This window comes from Malania oleifera, chromosome 8 (genome assembly GCF_029873635.1).
Source record: "Malania oleifera isolate guangnan ecotype guangnan chromosome 8, ASM2987363v1, whole genome shotgun sequence".
Classification (NCBI taxonomy): Eukaryota; Viridiplantae; Streptophyta; class Magnoliopsida; order Santalales; family Ximeniaceae; genus Malania; species Malania oleifera.
In genome coordinates, this window is record NC_080424.1 from 41,885,678 (window position 1) to 41,908,124 (window position 22,447).

Genomic DNA, 22,447 nt, shown 5'->3' on the forward strand with positions numbered 1-22,447 from the left:
CAATGTTAAAATTGCTTCATCTTGTAACTCAGTTAATATACAACTTCTCCGATATCCTAGAATTCAAAGTATACTTGCATCCAATTTTTTTCCATTGAATCATGGAACTATAGTTTAGGGTGCCATCTTGATTAACAAGATATATATTAAATGTAAGATTCAAAAAATTAGTTCAAAGGATGAATATATTTACTAAAATAATTAAGAGTAAGTCCTTCACAATAGTCATCAAGTAATATATGAAGACACGTACATAAGACTCCTTATATTTAACTAGGGTTTTCTATATATACTAGACTGAATGTGGAAATCCATATAACAAGTAGAAAGACTCCTAGGATTTTCTACATACTAGACTAAATATGAAAACTCGTATAATAAATAGTAGGAAACTTGATTTATTTCTTACAATTTTCCAAGTAAACAATACATAACATTGGCAAATAATTCACTTGGACACTTAAATTAATTTTAAATTGAATCATATGAGAACAGTACTGATAACAATAAATAATTTTAAGAATATATATTTTTTTTTTAAATATATAGCACAAATTTACAGGGAACCACCTACTAGAAAACAACAACAACAATACCAAACCTTAGTCCCACTAGGTGGGGTCGGTTATATGAATTCTTTTTCACCAATTTATGTGATCATGGACTATTTCTTTTGATAGATTCAAAGATATTAAATTCTTACTCACTATCTCCTTCCAAGTTATTTTAGGTCTATCCCTACCCCTTCTATTGCCCCCCACAGTAACTAAGTCCCTCTTTCTCACAGGTGCACTAAGTGGCCTACATTGCAAGTGTCCATACCATTTGAGTCGTCCCTCCCTTATCTTATCTTTTATCGGAGCTACACCTAACTTACCACGAATATGTTCATTCCTTAATTTATCTTTCAATGTTACATCTAAGCATTCTCATCTCGGTAACTTTTATTTTTTTGATATTATGTTTCTTTGTCGCCCAACTTTCCGATCCATATAGCATAACTAGTCTAATAGTTGTCCTATAAAACTTCCCTTTCAATTTTAAGGATATTCTACTATCGCAGAGCACACTTGAAACACTTCTCCATTTTAACGAACTTGCTTTAACTATCTGCATTACATCATCTTCAATTTCTCCTTCAGCGTGCATAATAGATCCAAGGTATCAAAATCTACAAGTGCTATTTATTTTTTCATTAACAAGTTTAATTTTGTCTCCAATATTCTTCCTATCATTACTAAAATTACATTTCATATATTCTGTCTTATTTCTACTTATACTAAAACCTCTAGATTCCAAAGTTTCTTTTCATAATTCTAACTCAACCTCTACTCTGTCCCTAGTTTCGTCAATTAATACAATATCATCTACTAACAACATACACACCACGGAACCTTTTTTTGAATACTATTAATCAATTGGTCCATCACTAAAACAAAAAGATAAGGACTCAAAGCCGATCCTTGATGTGCACCTATGGTGATTGGAAATTCTCTAATTTCTCCATTTATAGTCCTTACATTAGTCATTACTTTATCGTATATATCCTTAATGACATTGGTATACCTACTATATACACCCTTTTTTTCTAAAACCCATTATAGAATTTCCCTAGGTATCATATCATATGCTTTCTCAAGGTTAATAAATATCGTATACAAGTCTCTCTTCTTTTCCCTAACTTTTCCATTAATCTTCTTAAAAGATAAATAGCTTCTGTGGTAGATATCCCAGACATAAAACCAAATTAATTTCTAAAACCTTCGTTTCTAACCTTAATCTTTATTCAACTACTCTTTCTCATAGTTTCATCGTATGACTCATAAATTTAATTCCACAATAGTTATTACAATTTTGAACATCTCCTTTATTTTTGTATATAAGTATTAAAGTTTTTTTCCTTCATTCGTCTAACATTTTCTTAATTTTTACAATTATATTAAAAAAATTAGTTAACCTTATAATTCCGATATCACCTAAGCATTTCCAAACTTCAATTGGGATGTTATCCGATCCCATAATTTTCCCATTTTCATCTTTTTAAGTACAAATTTAACTTCATTAACCCTAATTTTGTAAATAAATCTCATATTTTTAATCTTTTTCTCATTTGACAATTCTAAGTTTAAGCCTTCTATTTGATTTTCATTAAATAACTTACTAAAATAATTCATCATCTTTCTTTTATGTCTTTGTCCTTAACCAAGACAATCATCCTCACTTTTTATACATACCTACTAGAAAATAAAAGGAAAATATTTATGACTATCCAGTGGGTGGGTTGTGTTAGGATTTCAGACCACGCAACAATTTATATGACAAAATTTTGGCTTATATAGAAAAGAAAAGAAAAAACATCTAGCTGGGAAGTTAAGCTTCCACCAAGCTGGTAGTGAGACAAAATAATAGGAATTTTTTATTTTTTAAATTTTGTTTTCTTTTATTTTATTTTATTTTGGTTTGCAGTACACTGTTTATGCTTATGCGCACAAATGACTCCCAAGTACTTACTTCCCAACACGATGCAGCTGAATGCCGCTGCCAGGCCAAGATAACTAATTTTCCTGGTAAAATAGAGCATTCACCATTGTTATTTGTAAAGAGGAAGAGAGCAAGAATGGAAAATCCATCATAGCAGTTCATTTAGTTAAGATATATCATCGACTAAGTATGAAAATTCTATTTAAAAAAATAAAAAAACAAACGAAGAAAGAAGTATTACAATTTGACCACTTCCAGATTTAGCAATAGAATGAGTAGTTGCAAATGAATGCATCTAATCAAATGCGTAAGGATCATCTGCATATGGATTCAGAGAGCCTTCTGTGAACAAATCACCAATATTTGATGGTTGTGAGGGATCCCCCCCCTTAATTCCCTGCATACAATACAAAAATATAAATGCACAACAGCACAAAACATATTCAATTATGCGGAGAAGGAAACCTTTGGTACTGAAATTTTAGCATTTAACAGTCAAACATATGGTTGAACAATCATTCATTAACAGGATATGACTATTAAGTTCAAGTAATGTATAATGCTTTTAAGCCTCTGTTTGAATCTTGAAAGGAATGTGGGGATGGAAAAGAAGGTGGGGGACTAGGCAATGTGGTAAAAGCTAGAAAGAGGGGTGGAAAGAGAAATAAAACAGAACTTCTACTTCATCGTCCAAGCGTTCATAAAGCTCGTGATATTACAGTTCTACCGAATTTTGGAAAGATTTTTCCAGCCATTACAAACACATATCAAACTAAAATGTTCAAAAAATGTGATAAATAAGACTGATGGCCACGAGTATACAACCCATTTCTTCAAATGTACAGAAACAATCAGCTCAGGCTCAACTTACCTTGACATTTCTGCTCCTCGGGTTATCCATATTCTTGCGTTTTCTTGGGTCCTGATGTAGTAAAGACAGAAAAAAGAGCATTCAATATATGCCTAAACATAAGTAGCCAGCTGCCATTGTAGTGGCCAATCTCAGCATGTGCACTGGTGCTTCTAAAAGACTTTGTACATACCCCATACATGACTGTACTTTTCGTTTTCCTTCTTTTTGTTATTGTTTTTCCATTAGCTGTCTCAACCTCATACTCGCGATGAGTGACCTTCCATATAATGAAATCAAAGGCAGGTGCAGTAAGCTAAAAATTAGTCAGAACATGATGGAACCAAGTTCGTGAATTAACAGCGTAAAAGAAATTAAACTGATAATCCACTGTGTCTATTAGCCTACCTACTAAAAGAAGGAATCTCTATGCATCAAACAAGAAAATAAAATCAACCACAAAGCTATTTTACCTTCCTACTGTGCTTTGGAATACTCATTACACTTCCAGTGTTTACTTTCTCTACTTTCTTCAGCAAGTTTGACACTGGCGTCTGTGATGCTCTCAGGAAAGGTGGATCCTATGAGCAACATAGAAATACATACTAAGATGACACTTGGCAAGGACTTAAGACTGTAAAGCAAGGTCAAACAACTCTAGCTCTCTTCTTCTTATTGTTTTTTCTGAGTCACCTCTTCATTCTCTGTTCGTAGCAGAGCACGCTGACTCTTCCTACCATTGTCAGAATTTCTCATCTTGATTGATGAGATTGAGTAATCCTGCAATAAAATAAAAATTTATAATTTATCAAAAGAGAAGAGAAAAGACAAAAAAAAAAAAGGGTATCAAATTCATCATATTTTGAAGAGAATTATAATGTCCATGCACAGTCGGTGTACTGAACAATTCAACACATCAAATTGACAATATTTCAAACCAGTCTAAAGCAAGCAAAGAGAAGAAAAAGTTCACATCATATCAGATCCTATAATATGAGAGAATATTGCAAAAATAAACCAAAAAAAAAAAAGCCAAGACCTGAAAAAAAATAATGTTATCTTAATAAAAATGAAAAACTCAAAGAATTGCAAACAAGCAGCAAAACCTTTTCGGAATTCCAAAGGGCAACATTAGGAGATTATTTAGAACAAGCAAATCCCTTCTAATTATCTCTCAAAAGATGTAGAGTTTGACAGTTGCAGTTTTACAATCATTCTTTGTTTTTTAATATGTGAATATTATAGTGTTTCAACTTTCAAATGTTGATCGAAGAAATAAAACTCCAGTATTACCAGAAACACCGTTAAAAAATAGACCCAATACCTTCCCTTTCTGACACGTGATGCACAAGAACTAATAATATTATCTAGCCAAAACTGCACATATTTATTAAAAATAATTTTAAAATAATATTTTATAAATAATTAAATGAAGCAAATAATGGCGTGGATGCTAATTTGTCAATGCTAATGTTAAGGAGTTTGCTTTGATAGATTGGCTTTTGTTATTTGTATGCTTTATATATATATATATATATATATATATATAATGTGGTGTAGTTGTTGACTTATTTGTGTTTAAAAAGTATGTATTTCATGAGTACTAATTCGTTTTTCATTATAAGTTGGTTTGATTTAGCACTAATAATTTGAACGCTTGATCTCTATTACATGAGGACTCCGCCATACGAGTTGTTATTTTCTTAGTCCTAAAGACTTTTTACTAACATTTTTTAATTAAAATAAATAAATAATAAAGGAGATGCAAGCAGAATTTCCAAGAGATTTTATCTAGAGTCAATGGCAGCCTGACCATTAACAAAGTGCTGCCAGCTATACCAGAAAATAGAGTTTTGATCTATTCGTCCTCTACAATACTAACCCCCCGTTTGGTTTGTGGAATAGAATTGTAGGAAAGGAACCAATGTGAATTGGATCAAGGTAAGAACATCATTGCTGCATTTGGTTATTGAAGTAGAATGGCTCTCATAATCACAATTTTAATTCCTTTTCCTCATTTGGAACTCTTGAATGATGGCCATAATGGAATGAAAAATTAGTAATTTTTTTAATATTCCCCCTATATAGAATTATTTTAAGTAAAAGACGCTGACCTCCTTTGAGGTTTGGAGAACACACATAGACCTTCCTTGAGGTTTCAAAAATCCCAAGGACCTCCCCCTAAGGTTTCAAAAATTCCACAGACTTTCTTTAAGATTTGCCAAAAAGACACGGAATTCCCCTTATATTTTGCAAACGGACAAGATTTTTAGGGGTACAAGTGTCTCAAAATTCAAATATCAAGGGACATTTGTGGGATGTTTGAAACCTCACAGGAGGTTTGTGGGATTTTGGAAACCCTAGGGAGGGATCATTTCTTTTTGCAAACCTCATAGAAAGTTAGTGTCTTTTTACCAAATTTCAAGAGAGGTCAGTGTCTTTTGCTAAGTTACTTATTTTTGTAATCTTTCAAGTATGTATCCTCAATTTAGCCCCATTTTTTATATTCTCATAAATATCAAAATATGAACTAATTTTAATAATTAAATAATGATAAATAATTTCAAATAACAATAAAGTAGTTATTGTATAGACTAAATATTAAAAATTAATGTTACGGTGGAGTCGATTGTTTATAACCACCGCATGAAGCATGCACATTACAATTTGCTATCACCATTCACCGGTTAACACCTTCACAAAACCAAAAAATAAAAAATCAGAAGATGAAGAAGATGATTGCAACTATTTTGACTTTTTTCTTGGTCAGGCTGCAACTAACTCACCAATCAGCACTTTAGCTTGATTCCATGTGGATATGGAATTGGCATTCCTATCCCACAAGCCCGGAATGCTAATTCTGTGTTTAAAGGAATGGGATTCCAACTAGAATGGTCATTCCGTCCCTTTGTATCAAACTGAACACCGGAAGAAACAGTCCAGGCAGAATGTTCATTCCATTATGGGATGAAATAAGCCGACAAAACAAGGGGTGAGAGAATTAGGAATACAATCAAAAGCCCTACTATTCCTTTTGTCTCCATATAATCCAGAAATTTGTTAAAGGGATAAGATCAATATTTCGTTCCTTTCCTTATTAGATTTGATCCTCCTCCAGGCCCTGCAACTCCACAAAACAGTCTGTTGTCACCCAACCGGTTCCCATTATAGCCAACACCCATATTTTTCTAGTCTGACAGCAGCCCACTAAATTATGATGCAGTCTAAGCTTCAGTCCTATGCAGAAAACATCTATTTTCCAGATGAATTCCCCTTTTGCAAATTCTCCTGTGTGAGGATCTCATCCCATGCAGCTTCCCAAGCAAAAGACGCCTCCTTTGATGTTGGTTTTGTCCTTCAAATGGCACTCCAGGGGATGAACTTTAAGCATCATCTTTGTTCCCCCTTTCAGTTAGCTGGTAGAACCAAAGAAGGATTGCACTTCAATGCAGCCACTTCTTGTAATTTTCCATGTCACACTCTCTTTCCCTCATCCACTAACACATCTCATACAAACACGCACAAAATGTTAAATTACAATTCCAACTCTCAATCCTGCACTCTTCTCAAAAAAAGGAATGTCCCACATTACCCCTCTTTCAGAGTGTCGCAAACAAGAACTCACAGAGGCACTTTTTTCACTTTCCAGTAAGAATAAATCAACTGCAATTTTAAAGGAGAGTTCCCACACCATTTATGCCAAAAAAGTACTGACTACCCTTACTATAAAAGAAACATTATTATAGCAACCCTCCCAATTTTTTTATAATGTTTTTCCTCAAACTCAGTTCATATGGCTCTAGCCCCCCTTAGTCATCCACTCATTAGGGTCCAACACATACTTGGCCTCTTATCACTCCCCTCATTTTTTTTTTCCATGATGAGCCTCCTCAACCATTTCCCCAACAAAAGCCTTATGAAACTAGATATGTTTTTGACTCCCAGCCCTCCTTTACAAACCAGTTGTTTTACCACCTCTCACCTTACAGAATATTGTTTAAACACTTCTTCACAATACCCCAAAAGAAGTTTCGTATCTCTTCCAATCTGCTGGCCACAGAGCTTGCAATGGGGAAGAGAGACATCTAGTAGACAGGAAAATCAGGCAACAAACTTTTCATAAGGAGGCCAATTATCTTTTTTCATTTTTATAACAAATGGTTTCTGGGTACCTTTCGGGGCCTGACTCATCCACTGGTGGGAGGTGCCTGCCCCCTTTTGGAAGATAACCTCTCTTCTACTTTACAATTTTTTTCTCCTCAAATCTTTCCACTACTAGCCCAAATCCTTCTGTCCTTGAACTTGACTCCTAATGGTAACTCAAACTAGTACAAGAGCAAGTACCCCTTTTTACACCTCAAAAAGCCTGCTAACAACTGCCCTTCCATACCTTCCCCAAGAGGAAAAAAACTCACTCTTCCCCAGGTTAACCTTCAATCCATAAACCACTTCAAAACACAATAATACACACCTCAAGTTAATATTTTCCACAAGGTGCACCACAGAAAATGATGGTATCATCTACAAAGAGTATCTGAGAAATAATCCTCCACCCAAATTCTCCCCTACTTACTTCAAACCCCATGTAAGACCACTTTCCTATGCTCTTGACAGCTTTATGCATTTCTTACATTTATTTAATATGTTTTAGTAAAATCTTACTCGACCCGATCCTACTGACCCCCTTAGAGATCCTAGGGTAATGGATTTTAACAACCTTGAATACAATCTCTTCTATTAACTGAAACAAATAGAACATCCTAACAATTTTTTTATGCTTAAATAAAACAGTGCTCGCTGCTGAAAGAAACAATCTTTGGCAATGAACTAAATGAAATACCAGTGTTAGTTTTCGTGGATTGTCTTGAATTAACATCCACAAATAAGTTCAGCTGTTATAAGTTGCAGAAGACTAAGGTCGTGAGTCTTGCAATTAATAAAAAATCTATGAGTTACATCCTAACGATGTCTTCGAGAAAAATTAAATTATGAGGCAATAAACCTTGGGTTGACTTTGTGCAAAACATCTTTGTGTGTGCGTGTGTATGAAAAAATCCAATTTTTATATGGTTGAACCTTCTCTGAGTTGACTTCTTGGTCCTCCTGTGGCTTGTCACTCATTACTTTCCATTGCAACTGCAGTAAAGCTCTCTGCCTCTCCTCCTGTTACGTTTCAAGATCCAAGTCAAAATGAAGCATAGAATCTACAGATAATGCAAATTCAGATAGCAGTTGTACAGAACTACATACTTTGGACTTCTGGATATGTAACTCTTCTTGAAGTTTCCTACATTCATCTCCATGCTGCATCTTCAAAGCCCTTACCTGGACTTCATGGTCATTCCTCAGTGACATTGTTTTCTAGATATATTCATAAACAATCAGCAATTTTCCTTATGTTGATGCCACAGGGTTGACAGCAGGATCTAAACATAAAACTTTACAGACCTCTCTCAACTCATTTTCAGCTTGAAGATGGATGCGTCTCAGCTCTTCACTGTGAACAGCTTTAAGACTTGATTCCTTTCTATCATGCTCCTGCTGAATGTGACTGACCTACAAAATGATCAAGATGGTGACTAATCCAGTCATAACCATACAAATGGTTGATCCAGTGTTGAATATTTTCAAATTAACAGGATGGTTCTTGCTAATAATCCTCGAATAACAATATTGTTCAATAGACAGTAGAATGCAAGCAATAATGTGCATCCAACATAAGTGCTTTCATTGTACAACTACACTTATGATGATTGGGGAAGACCTTAATTTTCTTTGTACTTCCATACTATGTTAAAATTTATTTCGTTTGTGATTTAATGGAAGACTGTCTGATAGCGAACAGTCTCATATATCTTAGAAAATGAAATCACAATAATGAAAAGATGTCGTGGAAGTAAAGCATCCCAACATATAGGTTCGAGGGTATTGAAGTATGCAATTACTTCTTCATTGCAAGAAACACTTATAAATATCAAAACAATGCTTGAATATGTTCTGAAAAACATAAAATGATCAACTTGCAATTGTAGTCGTGATCATGATCCCATGCCATGGAAAATTCAGGTTCACTACACGAAGGTTTTACAAAGAAAATGATCTAGCAATCAATTTAAACTTGAATCACTTTCAATTACATACCAAAGCAGCATGTTCCTCCTTAATGCTTATCAAACATTGATTTGATTCTTCTCTGCATTCTGCAAGCTTTTGTTCACATTTCCTTTCCATCTCTCTGATAACTTTGTCTGCCTGAATGTTCATAACATGTAAGGAATGTGTTGATGACCAACTAATTTTGCATACATACAACTGTTATAGTCAGACCTTGTCTTTTTCAAGATTAACAATCTCCAGCTTTTCCACCTCATACTTCTTCCGGATGTCATTAATTGCCTAATTCAACTCCATGAAATGACATTCTAAGAAACTTGCATAGCCACTAGTAATGTTCATTAACTCATAAGAGAGTGGTGCAAGACAAAACCTGATCATTCCTCTGAGATATTTCCTTTAAGTGCCTTGATAATTCTAACTGTTTATTTTCTAACATCAGATCATATTGCTTTTTATCTTCAGCAAGCTTACTTTCAGCCGCAGCAAGCAATGCCTGTATCTGCAACAATATGCAGTTTCATCTTAACATTTATGATGATTTTATAATTCCAGAACACTAGTTGCTTTAACTTTTCTGGAAAACCTCTGCTTTTTGATATTCCAGCTGTTTCTCTTCATGTTCTTGTAGATGAATGAGCTTTTCCTTCTCGTCCAAAGTATTGTGAAGCTGGCTTATTTGATTCTCCAATGAATCTACATGTTGCTCATGCTTCCCAATCTCCTTCTGCAGAATATCTGTTTCTTCAGTTCTTTTATGTATTTCTGCTTGTAATTTCTCCATACAATCTTTGTTATCAGATTCCAATGTAGAAAATTTTAGCAATAACTCTTGCTGCAAATTTCAATGGAACACGTTATGCATAGCAATATTACATGCCTAAAATATATTCATAAATGAACATATAAGTTTGCAAACCATTTTACTCTCAGATAATTTTGAACTTTCTGATAAACTTTTATTTTTCTCCTCCAGTTGGGAAACCAGTAATTCCATTTCAGTCTTCTTTGAAACAAGAATTTCAACTTCAGATTCCAACCGCCGATTTCTCTCTTCAGCTAAATGGCATTCCTCTGCATGCCGTACCATGACAAATTCTTGGACCTTCTGAAGTTCATTGATCCTGCTGTTTAACTCCTTATTTACCAATTGCAATGCATCATTTTCTGATATACTGTGCAAGAACTTATCATGGAGTTCATCATATTGTTGTTGAGCATGCTTGGTTGCAAGGTCTCTCTCCTGCTGCAACAACTTAACCCATGATTCATACACGGTTTTTAACTGAACAACCATGTCCGTAAAGGACATGCTTTGTTTATCCAACTGAATCAAATTTGTCACCAACACATGAACCAGATCTTCCAGCTTTTTAATGTCCTGAAGAGCTGTAACTAATTTCTGAGCAAAATCATCATTGTTTGCTTGAAGATCACTCTTTTCTTTCTCCAGGTTTTTATGAGAGATACTCAAATGCTGAAAGTCATTATCTTTTGATCTTAACTCAAGCTGCAGCTCTCTCAATTCAGAATTCAAACTCTCTGTCACCAATCGATTAGCTGCTACAGTTTCTTCAAAGTGCTTGATCTCAGCATCTTCAGTAGCAAACAATTAGAAACAATTACTAATGTTAAATCTACCATAAGGATTCAAACACGAGACAAACAGAAGCACGGACACCAGAATCTAAAGAATATAATACAAATTGTAAAAGTTCTCTGAAGGCCACAGCCCCACAATATAAGTCAGTCAGCTAGGAGCACCTAGTACATGAGATCCTAGCCTTAATAATGAAACCATGTGTGGCAATAAACTGCAACTTCATAATCTTAACTCCGTCTTTGGGACTAAAGTAGTAATCATAAACTTTCAAAAACAAGAATATCATACACATCATATTCCTGCATGGCATCCTAGGGTTAAAAAAAAGGCAGCCAAAAAACCAAAGAGAGAGAGAAAAGAGTAGAGAATGTGGTCTGGGTCGATCAATGGAGGCAGAACACTTCCTGAGCATGCCCAGACCTGAAGTTCGTAACCCTTACAGCTATAGGCTAGAACTGACAGAAATAACAGCGAAGTCTAGGCTTAAGGTGGACAAAACAGGCATTAAAATATTTTAAACATCCAGATTTACTTCCAGAAAGGGATATTCTGCTAAAAACCTTTTCACTTAGGCAGTGAAAGAAAGGAATGAGAGGAAAGAGAAAATAATAATTCTATCCCTAGGTTAGAAATGGCAGCTCTTACGCATGAGAAACTTGCCGAAAGATTTAGAAAAGTAATTACTTTTGTGCACGAAGATGAGCCTCTGCCCAATAATAAGGGGATTACACTCAAATGTAACAGTCTCGGCCCAACTCCGTTAAGGCACAATATTGCCCCATAAAAGGTGCTTCATAAGGTTGAAGCTTAAATCCTTTCATGGCCAAGATATCCTAGTACATGCCCAGTGTGAGATCTTGACAGGAGCTTACAGGTTCAAGTCACTAAAACAACCACCTCAAATGTGGAGGTAAGATTACTGACATCATACCCACCCCAAACCCTTGATATGGTGTGGGAGTCTTGTAAAATAGGCATTGATTTTGAGGGCCAGCTTTGCCCCGATCATAAGGGTGTTACACTCAAACCCAAAGGTCATGATCAAGTCACAAAAACAGCCTCTCCAAATCTGTAGGCAAGATTGCATACATCATGCCCTTGCCAAATCACCAATGTGGCGTGGGAGGTTTGTGCACTAGGAGTTGCAATTAACATTGTGTGCATTTTTTATTCAAGCATTGAAAAAAAAAAACAAAAAATTGGGCTGGATGGGGGGAAGGGCACTATGAACATGTGAAAATGCAAATTATTTTTCATTCCTATAGAAAATACAAAACAAAACACAATAAGCATCGGGCAAGGCTTTGGGTTAATGCAACAAACACTCAACACAAGAAGATGCCAATGCAATAAAAGCTCCAAGCAATTTTTCTTGAGCCTCTCCTCAAGAATAGCCTTTACCCTTAAGCCTCAGCTAGCCAAGCTTGTCTTTATTGATCATGGAACTGAACAATCTATAGTAGCATCCCAATCTAAAACTCGCTATTTTCTATAGTAAAGAAATAAAGGTACACAATAATCAGTCTCTCACAAGGGAGATGATAAATGGTTTATGCAATCTTGGGCAACAAAGTATTATAGTAGCATACCTTTCTCTTCTAAGAGATTGGTCGTTCTGCACTGTTCATCTCTGTAAAATTTCTCCATTTCCCCTTTCTTAGTTCTTAGTTCCATCAGCTCTTTTTCACCTACAGTCAACGTTCAAAATTCTAGAAAATTACAGAATATTTATGCTTTAAACAAGTGACACTTCAGGTTCAGGCAAGGCAAGTGAAATAAGTGCGCACTCTTTCAGTTTCCAAGTACTTTTTCCTGCTGATATATATATTGCAAATGATACTCATTTTATAAACATACAGGTATTGGCAGCAGAAGAAATGAATGTGAAGAACTTACGATTTCTAGTAGTTTCCTCCGCAGAATCTATTTTTAAAGATAGACCATTCATCTGGTTGTGCAAATTCTCAAGATCTTTTGAACTTTCGGATAGTTTCTCTTCAAAAAACGCCTTATCTTTTTCAGCTATTGACATATGCTTGAAGTAGTTAGGACCATAAGTCATATCTGAAATAGAAAGATAAAAAGCCAGCGATTTTTCAAGAAATAAAAAAAGAATACCCACCCTCCTGAACCTGACCAGCCAACTGTTGTAAAGTTTCCATCAATTGATCGCATAAGGTCTTCATTGAAGAGAATTTCGATTCCAATCCTTTCCAGAGCTTTTCATCCTCTTTCTGCTTCACTTTAAGCCTTGCATTTTCGTTAAAAGCATTCTGCAATTTTTCCTCCAATGTCCGAATATGCTCCATTGATTTCTTCAGCTTCGAGTTCTGCATTTATTGAAATCACTGCTGAATAATTATTCAGAAATCGACTGGTGAAGAAATCCCCATGTCTCGTTGCGTGGTGATCAAAAAGCAAACCAAATCCTATGACTGAATGAAGAAATTATATTTGGAGTTCAGAAACTCGGATAGAGACAATAATTAGTATTTTTTAGTGAAATGCCAGTAAGACAGCCTGATCATATGGCATGTCTCAAGATATCTGTGACGAAGAAGGTAACTCGGTATGAAAATCCACGAAGGCGAGCGAGCGAGCGAGCGAGAGAGAGAGAGAGAAAGAGAGAGAGAGAGAGAGAGAGAGAGAGAGAGAGAGAGAGAGAGAGATGTGATTATCAATACCGCCATTTCCAGATCTGTTTTCACGGACGCTTGCTCCTTAACCAATTTCTCTGAAATTTAGTGAATTCAGAACACAAATCACCACATACGTTCAAAAGATTTCCTAAAACTTAGCCAAATAACAAAAATCATCCGATTGATACCTGCAGTAATCTTCAAATTCGCGAAACTTCCCATTGTGAGCGACTCCGAGGACGAACGGGAAGTCATCCCAAGGGTCTGTGCATTCCTCGAGATGGATCCCGGTATGGATTTGAATTGATCCAAGCTCCTTGCCCCCAAAAGCCCTAGCTTCTGCATTGCGAAATCGAAGAGAAAACCCTAGAAATCAGTTTGTCCCTCTCGCAGTATCGCCTCGGAGAGCTTTCCAACCATGGACTCTGGAGTACAGACCGCGAAGTTCAAATGAAACTCCGCGCCTCGTGGACGTGATCCCTATTTATAGTGCTTGTCGGTAAATACTGCTCTCTCGGTCGGTGGTGCCGTAGTGATTAAAAGATATTTACAAGATGGTTCATCCCGTCTCTTTGTACCGTCACACTTTCTTCTTTCTTGTTTTCGTTTCTCCTCAATAAAAAATATATTTTTATCATCAACTTTTTTATTTCTGATTTTAGTTATTTGTCAAAAAATTAAAAGCTAACTTTTATGATTTTCAGTAAATTTTACAACCTGTTACCAAAAATTTTAATATTTAGAAATAATTTTTTGGATTAAATTATTCATTTTATAAACTTTAAAATTAAAATTAAATGATCGTATAAACTTAAATATAATTAAAATAAAATATACTTAAATTTTAAATAATAATAATAATAAAGCCGATTACAAATAATTTCACTATTTTTCAATTGTCATGTTCAATAAAATTTTTATTTTAAAATAAAATTTGAAAGTAGAACAATTGAGTAAACTAATTATAATAAATTTTATTTTTATTATAGTAATTTTCTAATGTGTATTGTTTGTAAATTTATTATTTTAATCATATTTATAATATTTTGATTTAAATATGAAAATGAATATTTTTTAATTAAGTTTTTAATTTGTATTAGTTTTATAAATGTTTACTAAACTAGTTTCTGGTTTTTAATTTCTATTGCTAGTTTTTTATTTTCGTTTCTCTAATTTTTTATAGTGGTACCAAACGACCACTAAGATTTTATTTATTTAAAATTATTTTTGGAAGATTCATGAGTTAATATTTGAATTCATACCCGCACAAGTAACTGGAAAAGAGAAAAAGAAAAAAAAAAACAAAAAGCAAAAGATATTAATGTTTTCTAAGGTTTGACAAAAAAATGTTGATCTCTCATGAGGTTTCAAATATTTTAAGGATCTCTCTTGAAATTTCAAGAATTTTAAAAATCTCCCCTCAACAAAAAAAACATAGATCTCTCCTAAGATTTCAAATATTTTAAAGGACCTCTTTTGAGATTTTAAGAATTTCAAAAATCTCCCGTGAAGTTTATTAAAAAGATACAAATCTTTATTTTATTTTGTAAAAAAATTATGTTCCTTGGAGGCTACATAATCATGTTTTTGTGTTTTGATGATATTAACCTATATGTTGTTCATAATGTCTCCTATCTTTCTAGATCATGTTGAGTACAGGTTCAAGTAACGAATATATGAAGGTACTGGATCAAAGGCAAAAATCGGACTGAGTTGACGTTCGAATAGGGAGATCAAATGGACAAGTACTCAGAAAGAACCCAAGCATGATCAAAGGAAGTTATTGTAGTTTTTATGTTATTAGGGAGTGTTTGAGGTAGTATGTTTTGTAACTCATGCGGTTTTGTTTCATGCATAATTTTCGAGTAAGAGTTAAGCAATTTGCACATACATACTATGACACATGAGTTTATAGGATTTCACCCAAAGTCAATAAACTCAACATTCATGGTTTTCCAAGTTAACTCAAAGAGTTTGTCAAAAGAATCCTAAGCTCAAAGTTGTTTTTCAAAGGGACAAGTTTTCAACATCTTAGTATTTTGAATATTCACATACTTTGTCTCAATTGTGTCAAATCATGTTTTATGTCCCAAAGTATCAAGAAAGTCATACATATTTTTCTAAAGGACATACTAGTATATAAGATATTTGAATAAGCTTTCAAATGTATTTTCATAATCAAGATATCTTATATTCAAGAAGAAACTCATTTGGACAAGTATTAAACTTTATTAGACTTAATATATTTCATATAATTTCGTCTAAGAATGTTTTAAGTCATTAAAAGACTTTTTGACATGGTAAAACAGAGCACTCGTCAACTAATGCATAACACTAGTCAACTAGAAAAACCAATAGCAAATTTTTGTCTCGCAGCCCAAGCACTAGTCGACTAGTGTAGGGCACTAGTAGACTAGTGGTTGGGACTAGTTGACTAGTGAGTGGGACTAGTCGACTAGTGACCTCAAGCCCAGCACAGTAACGACTAGAAAACGACTAGTTTCTTTTGGGAATTGTTGCCAACGGTCCTATAATGGCTAACAAGGGTTTTTGGCTATAAATACAAGTCCATAGACTTGTTTAGTATGGTTTTGATGATTTATACAAGTTCATAGTGAAAAACATCATTTTATATAAAACTTAGGCACTTTGCATCTTTGTTATTCATTCACAAGTGCTCAATCTCTCTGACTCATTCATCTTGTTTGAATTATTCCTTAAGAGAGTAGTGTGAGGTTTGAATTGTATTTGATATCAGCTCAATAAGGAGCATTTTATTGTAATCATCTTTTTGGTTGAAAGGTTCTTTGTGAACCGTTTGGAGAAGGTTCTTTGTGAACTGAACTTGCAAGACATCTTAGTAATCCTTGTGGCTCTTGGTAAGTGCGGTAAAGATTTATTCCCGAGTGTAGGGTTTGGTACCCGAGTTGTAAGGCTTGCTCCGCCAGTGAAGGAGTTTTATAGTGGATTGTGGAATCCTTAGTTTTGTGCTAAGGCGTGGACATAGGCTTGGTGGTGAACCACGTTAACTACCGGTGTTAAGCTTTTCTCTCCCTACTCTTTATTTTATTTGTCTTGTGCATGATTTATATTTTGTATATTGTGATTTAATTGCTTAAATTTTTCCAAGAGTTTTATTTTGTAGAAAAAGCCCAAATACGCAAAAAGAGTCCATTCACCCCCACTTTGGCCTATATACTCTCAGGTGGGACGTTTAACAAATTAGTTTTATAAGGGGATTTCTATAACTATATTATAACTATATAAATAACATATAACTATATAATATAGAATATTAAACTATAATAGAATATTATAATAAATAGTATAAAGCGCGTTGACGCGTAGCGATTTTAATCTTTTGATTAACAAAATAAATCACACAAAAAACATTCACAAAAAAATGGAGATGAGATTTTATGTGATTTGGCAAGGTTGCATACGTCCACGGAGCGTGCACTCGGAGAAAAATCCACTATAAAATGATGACAGTACAAGATATGATGAGCCTCTCCTCGATCCCAGATCCCCTGTACACCCCTTCACCTTCAACCCGTTGAAGAAAAGCTTTTCCTAGAGAGAACCCCCCTCTAGCTCTTCTTGCACAAAATGACAAGCAATCACTATATTTTCCCATGACTTACAAACATATATATGACACCATCTATGTGGATATTCAATAACTGGAACTTACCACTTTCAACCCAACCTCTAACTGCATGGTACCGCACGTCAATATGTTTTGTGCGAGAGTGGTAGACCTGATTCCTTGCCAAGTGGATTGCACTCTTACTATCACAGAATACGTGTAACCTATCCTACATAACACCAAGTTCCTGAATCAGTCGAGTTAACCACAAAGCCTCCTTACTTGCCTTTGCCACAGCTATGTATTCAGCTTCTGTAGTAGACAAAGTTGTAGTAGGTTGCAACATAGCCTTCCAACTAATGGAACCACCAGCCATGGTAAAAATGAAGCCAGAAGTAGACCTCCTCTTATCCAAATTACCTGCATAATTGGAGTCCACATAACCCTGAACATTACAATCATTAGTACTTTCAAACAGGATACCATAATTAGAAGTGTCACACAAATATCTGAAAATTCATTTCATCACATTCCAATGCATTCTACTTGGATTAGTCATATATTTTCTTACCTAATTAACTGCATATGACAAGTCTGGTTTACTACAATCCATAGGATACTTCAGACTCCCTACTGCACTGGAATAAGGTGTAGCGACCTCAATTTCTAAATAAGAAATATAACATAATAAATGGAAAAGTCAACCCGAACCCATGGGTAACGAAGACACCTGTCAATCACAGTGGAAACTTAAGCAGCAGTAAAATAAAATCTCAATCATTCAGCCATGAAACATAATACCAGAGTTATTTACATTCCCAAAATACTGTATTTATTTACAATTTTCCAAAAAGTCAAAATAACACTAGGATCGTACAAAAAAAAATCTCCTGATCCTAGTTCAACGCTTACCCTTCTAATAGGGAAGCTAAACCCACTTAACGGCGGCCTTGGCCCGCCGGTCCCTCTGGGTTTCCTGAAAATCATTTAATATTCGGGGGTGAGACACTTCTTAGTAAGGGAAAATAAACTAAATACAGTTGTGTGGCAATATGAATATTTAAGGCTTATACGTATACAGTACAAACATTCATCATATCATATTGGATAATTATATAATTTCATATTTGTTAATAAATCATAACATACATAAAACATCTATTAAAACTGTAATACTAAAAATATACCCAGGATGAATAGCTAGCTGGTGTCGTGTATTACCCCCCCTGACAGGTTGTGCAGCCCGAAGGCGGGACTTGACAATGGCTGGCCAACCACTGCAGAGTTAAATATGTCTATAAGTACGATGAGCCCACCACACCTTGGTCTGGACTGCCAGGTGGACGTCCACACTCTACTGAAAGCCACATCGACTATCCATCTCCCACCCCCTCGTGTGGTGGTTAGCACTAATCTGATCATAAACATCTGATCTATAAGCTACGGTACCGAGCTCCTGAACTGAACTAAACTAACATCCGGGTTCTAATAACATATAATACATGATCATATATAACATTGTTACGGCCTAATGCCGAACATATCGTAATTACAGCCTCGTGCCAAACATAACATAATTACGGCCTCGTGCCGACATAACATCATTACGGCCTCATGCTGATCATAACATAATTACACGGCCTTACGCCGGAATCATTTCAGGTGTATACATTCTGAAAATAAATCAATTATCATGTATTCGTCAAAATCATCATAACATAACATATATTTTCATAATACCTGAAAACATACTTTGCTTTTAATATCTCTCATATCATAATACATTCACGTAAAACAATATTCATGCCACACATGCGCTGTATAAAATCATACTTCTTATTATTCTAAAATCATAATTCTCTGGAATCTCATATATACATATACATTTCAACATAACAGCAGTATTTCTCAAACGTACATTTCATCCATATTATACAAATATAACATATGTTTTTCTGAAAATAAATTTACTCATAATTAATAATAATTTGCATGGAAAGTAACTGCTTTAGTTTATTCCCTTACTTGACTACTGAGAAAGCCCCTAAAATATCCTAGCCTGACCCCGTAAGATTTCCTGATCAATACCCTGAAACTTAAAACTCCCAGTATTAAACTTCAGTATTTTCATGCGTACATGATTTCCTATAACTATTGCAAGACCAAATTTGGCTTAGAAAGCCTTACCTCAACTCAGGGATGATTTCCGACTTCGTTTCCCCAACGATCCGCCCCGACAAACTCGTAGAAAACTTCACCAAGAGCGTCGTGGTAACCTCAAATCTTCGATCCGGTGACTAGCGGGGCCAAAATCGAAGAGAGAAATGAGAGAGAGACATAGGAGAGAAAGAGAGAGAGAGAGAGAGGAGCGTTAAAAGTGAATAAAATCCGATTTTTAGCTATTTATAGGGCCAGATTCGTTGACGAGACACATCACCTCGTCGATGAGTCCTTCATTAAATTCGTCGACGAAACCTTGTATTCGTCAACGAAATTCAGAGCAGCCAAAAACCTTGCTCGGTATTTTCTTGTCGACGAATCCCTGTATTCGTCGACAAATTTTCTTCTACACTCGTCGATGAATCCAGGCAATCTCTTAAAATTATTTTTATCCCCCAAATGCAATGTTGTTGACGAAAGCATAGCGTTCGTCGACGAAGTCTACGGCCTCCTTCTATTTATGTTTCTATTTCTCTCCCTCTTAATTATTCAAATTCCATTTTTATTTGGGTTGTCACGTAAGGCACACTAGCCATATCCAACTTATCCTCACAAGTAGAAGGACACAGTTTAGTAGACAACTGAAAATGAGTAGCTAGAGTTGTACTTATCGGTTTAGCCTTATCCATGTTAAACCTTTCCAACACCTTCTCAATATACTTACCCTATGACAACTACGACTTCTTCTATTATTTTTCCCTCCTGATTTCCATGCCAAGGATCTTTTTAGTTGCACCAAGATCCTTCATCTCAAACTCATCCTGTAACTTGGCTTTCAACACATTCAACTCATCAGTACAGTTAGAGGCAATCAACATGTCATCCACACATAACATAAGGATCACATATACACCACTGTTAAGCAATTTAAAGTAAACACAATTGTCATAACTGCTTCTAACATACCCAATCCTCAACATATAAGAATCAAACATCTTATACTATTGCCTAGAGGATTGCTTTAAACCATAAAAAGACCTATTCAAATTACATACTAGGTGCTCTTTACCTTGTTCTACAAACCCCTCCGGTTGCTCCATAAAGATATCTTCCTCCAACTCACCATGAAGGAAAGCTGTCTTTACATCCATCTGTTCCAAATCCAAATCATGCATGTCAACCAATAGCAAGGATCTAATAGAAGCATGCTTAACAACAAGAGAAAAAATTTCATTATAATCTATACCTTCTTCCTATTTGTATCCTTTTACTACTAACCTGGCCTTATATTTTATTCCTTCTGATTCTGAAATAGGTTATTTCTTGCTGAAAACCCACTTACAACCAATCAGTTTCCTATCCTTGGGCTTCTAAAACAACACCCAAGTTTCATTCTTATGAAGAGACTCCATCTCCTTAACCATGGTTCCAAGCCAACTATCATCTCCTCAACCATGGATCCAAGCCAACTATCTCATTTAGAACTCTGAACTACTTCTTGAAAATCAGAAGGATCTCCACTACTAGTAATCAGAGCAAATGTAGCTAAGTCCTCAAACCCATACCTAATCGGAGGCTTAACGTTCCTCCTTTCTCTGCTGATGGCTAGCCCTATAGGCTCATGTCTATCACCTGTCTGAGAAATTTCCTGAGGAACTGTAGCCTGTCTCATTGTATCATATGCAACAGTATCAACAACAATAGTCTGAGTATTACCTATACTTGAATTCTGAATACTGTCCAGATCCACCTGAATAGGTACTCTCGTTGAATCAGACTCCACCTTTTTATTAGCATTCTCCTTCAACATGGCTTCCTCATCGAAGACCACATCCCTATTAATGACCACCTTCCATGCTACAAGGTCTCACAACCAGTATCCCTTCACTCCTTCTTGGAAACCAAGAAATAAACGTGGTTTTGACTTAGATTCCAACTTTGATATGTCATCTTCTTGCACATGCACATATGATGGACAATCAAATATTCTTAACACAGAGTAATTTACTGGCTTACCTGTCCATACCTCCTTAGGAACCTTTGCATTAGTAGCTTCAAAAGGAGACCTGTTTACTAAGCAGCATATCATACTCACTACTTCTGTCCATAATGACTTAGGTAGATTAGCCTGAATCCTCATACACCTTGCCCTCTCTATTAATGTTTTGTTCATCCTTTCAGCCTCCCCATTCTGATGTTGCCCATGTGGAACTGTATAGTGCCTAGTAATCCCTTTTTCCTTACAAAAGTCAATGAACTGGTTGTTTTCGTACTCTAGTCCATTGTCAAATCTAAAAAACTTCACTTGTTTCCCTATTTGCTTCTCTACCTGAGCTTTCCATTCCCTGAACTTACTAACTACCTCACTCATGTGCTTCATAAAATACACCTAGACTTTGGTGGAAAAGTCATCAATAAATGAGACAAAACAAATAACACCACTGTGAGGCTGTATTTATACTGGACCCAATTCATCTGAATTAATATACTCCAGCACCTCCTTGCTCGTATGCTTTCCTATTTTGAAACTCACATTGCACTGTTTACCAAACAAACAGTATTTACAGAACTTAAGCTTACAATAAGAATTACCTCCTTGTAAGTTCCGCATGTGTAGCTCTTACAAACCACGCTAACTCATGTGACCCAACCTCATATGCCACAGAGTAGTATCATCAGTATCTGCATCTGAAGAGGTACTAGTTGCAGCTCGACTTGTCACTATGCTACCCACCAGAGTGTACAAATTATTCCTCAGATGACCCTTCATTACTACCAATGAACCTCTAGCCACTTTCAGCACACCATCTCTAGCTGAAAAAAAGAAACCATTACTGTCCAAAGAGCCCAAGGAAATCTGATTCTTTTTCAAATATGGAACATGCCTCACATCCCTGATGGTTCTAACCACACCATCAAACATCCTAATTCTGACCGTTCCAATACCAAGAATACTACAGGAAGCATCATTACCCATCAACACTGTCCCTCCAAAGATTGGTTCATAGGAG

At 35.3% G+C, this 22,447-nt stretch overlaps 1 protein-coding gene across 2 annotated transcripts; it reads right to left on the reverse strand.

The window, feature by feature from the left end:
• Window positions 1-2,618: 2,618 nt before the first annotated feature.
• Window positions 2,619-14,232, reverse strand: LOC131162535 (synaptonemal complex protein 1-like). 2 transcript variants are annotated; one of them, XM_058119132.1, is made up of 18 exons: window positions 13,876-14,232; window positions 13,733-13,782; window positions 13,171-13,378; window positions 12,945-13,070; window positions 12,638-12,736; window positions 10,365-11,041; window positions 10,032-10,280; window positions 9,819-9,947; window positions 9,659-9,727; window positions 9,473-9,583; window positions 8,780-8,887; window positions 8,582-8,692; window positions 8,408-8,494; window positions 4,025-4,111; window positions 3,805-3,912; window positions 3,525-3,647; window positions 3,353-3,403; window positions 2,619-2,878 (listed from the first exon to the last, which is right to left on the reverse strand). In XM_058119132.1, the coding sequence occupies exons 1-18, from the start codon at window positions 14,030-14,032 to the stop codon at window positions 2,777-2,779; spliced, it is 2,652 nt and encodes an 883-aa protein (XP_057975115.1). In that variant the 5' UTR covers window positions 14,033-14,232; the 3' UTR covers window positions 2,619-2,776. The 2 variants fall into 2 exon arrangements, with proteins under 2 accessions (XP_057975115.1, XP_057975116.1); XM_058119133.1 differs by having other exon boundaries at window positions 3,525-3,611; window positions 13,876-14,198.
• Between the last annotated feature and the right edge of the window lie 8,215 nt (window positions 14,233-22,447).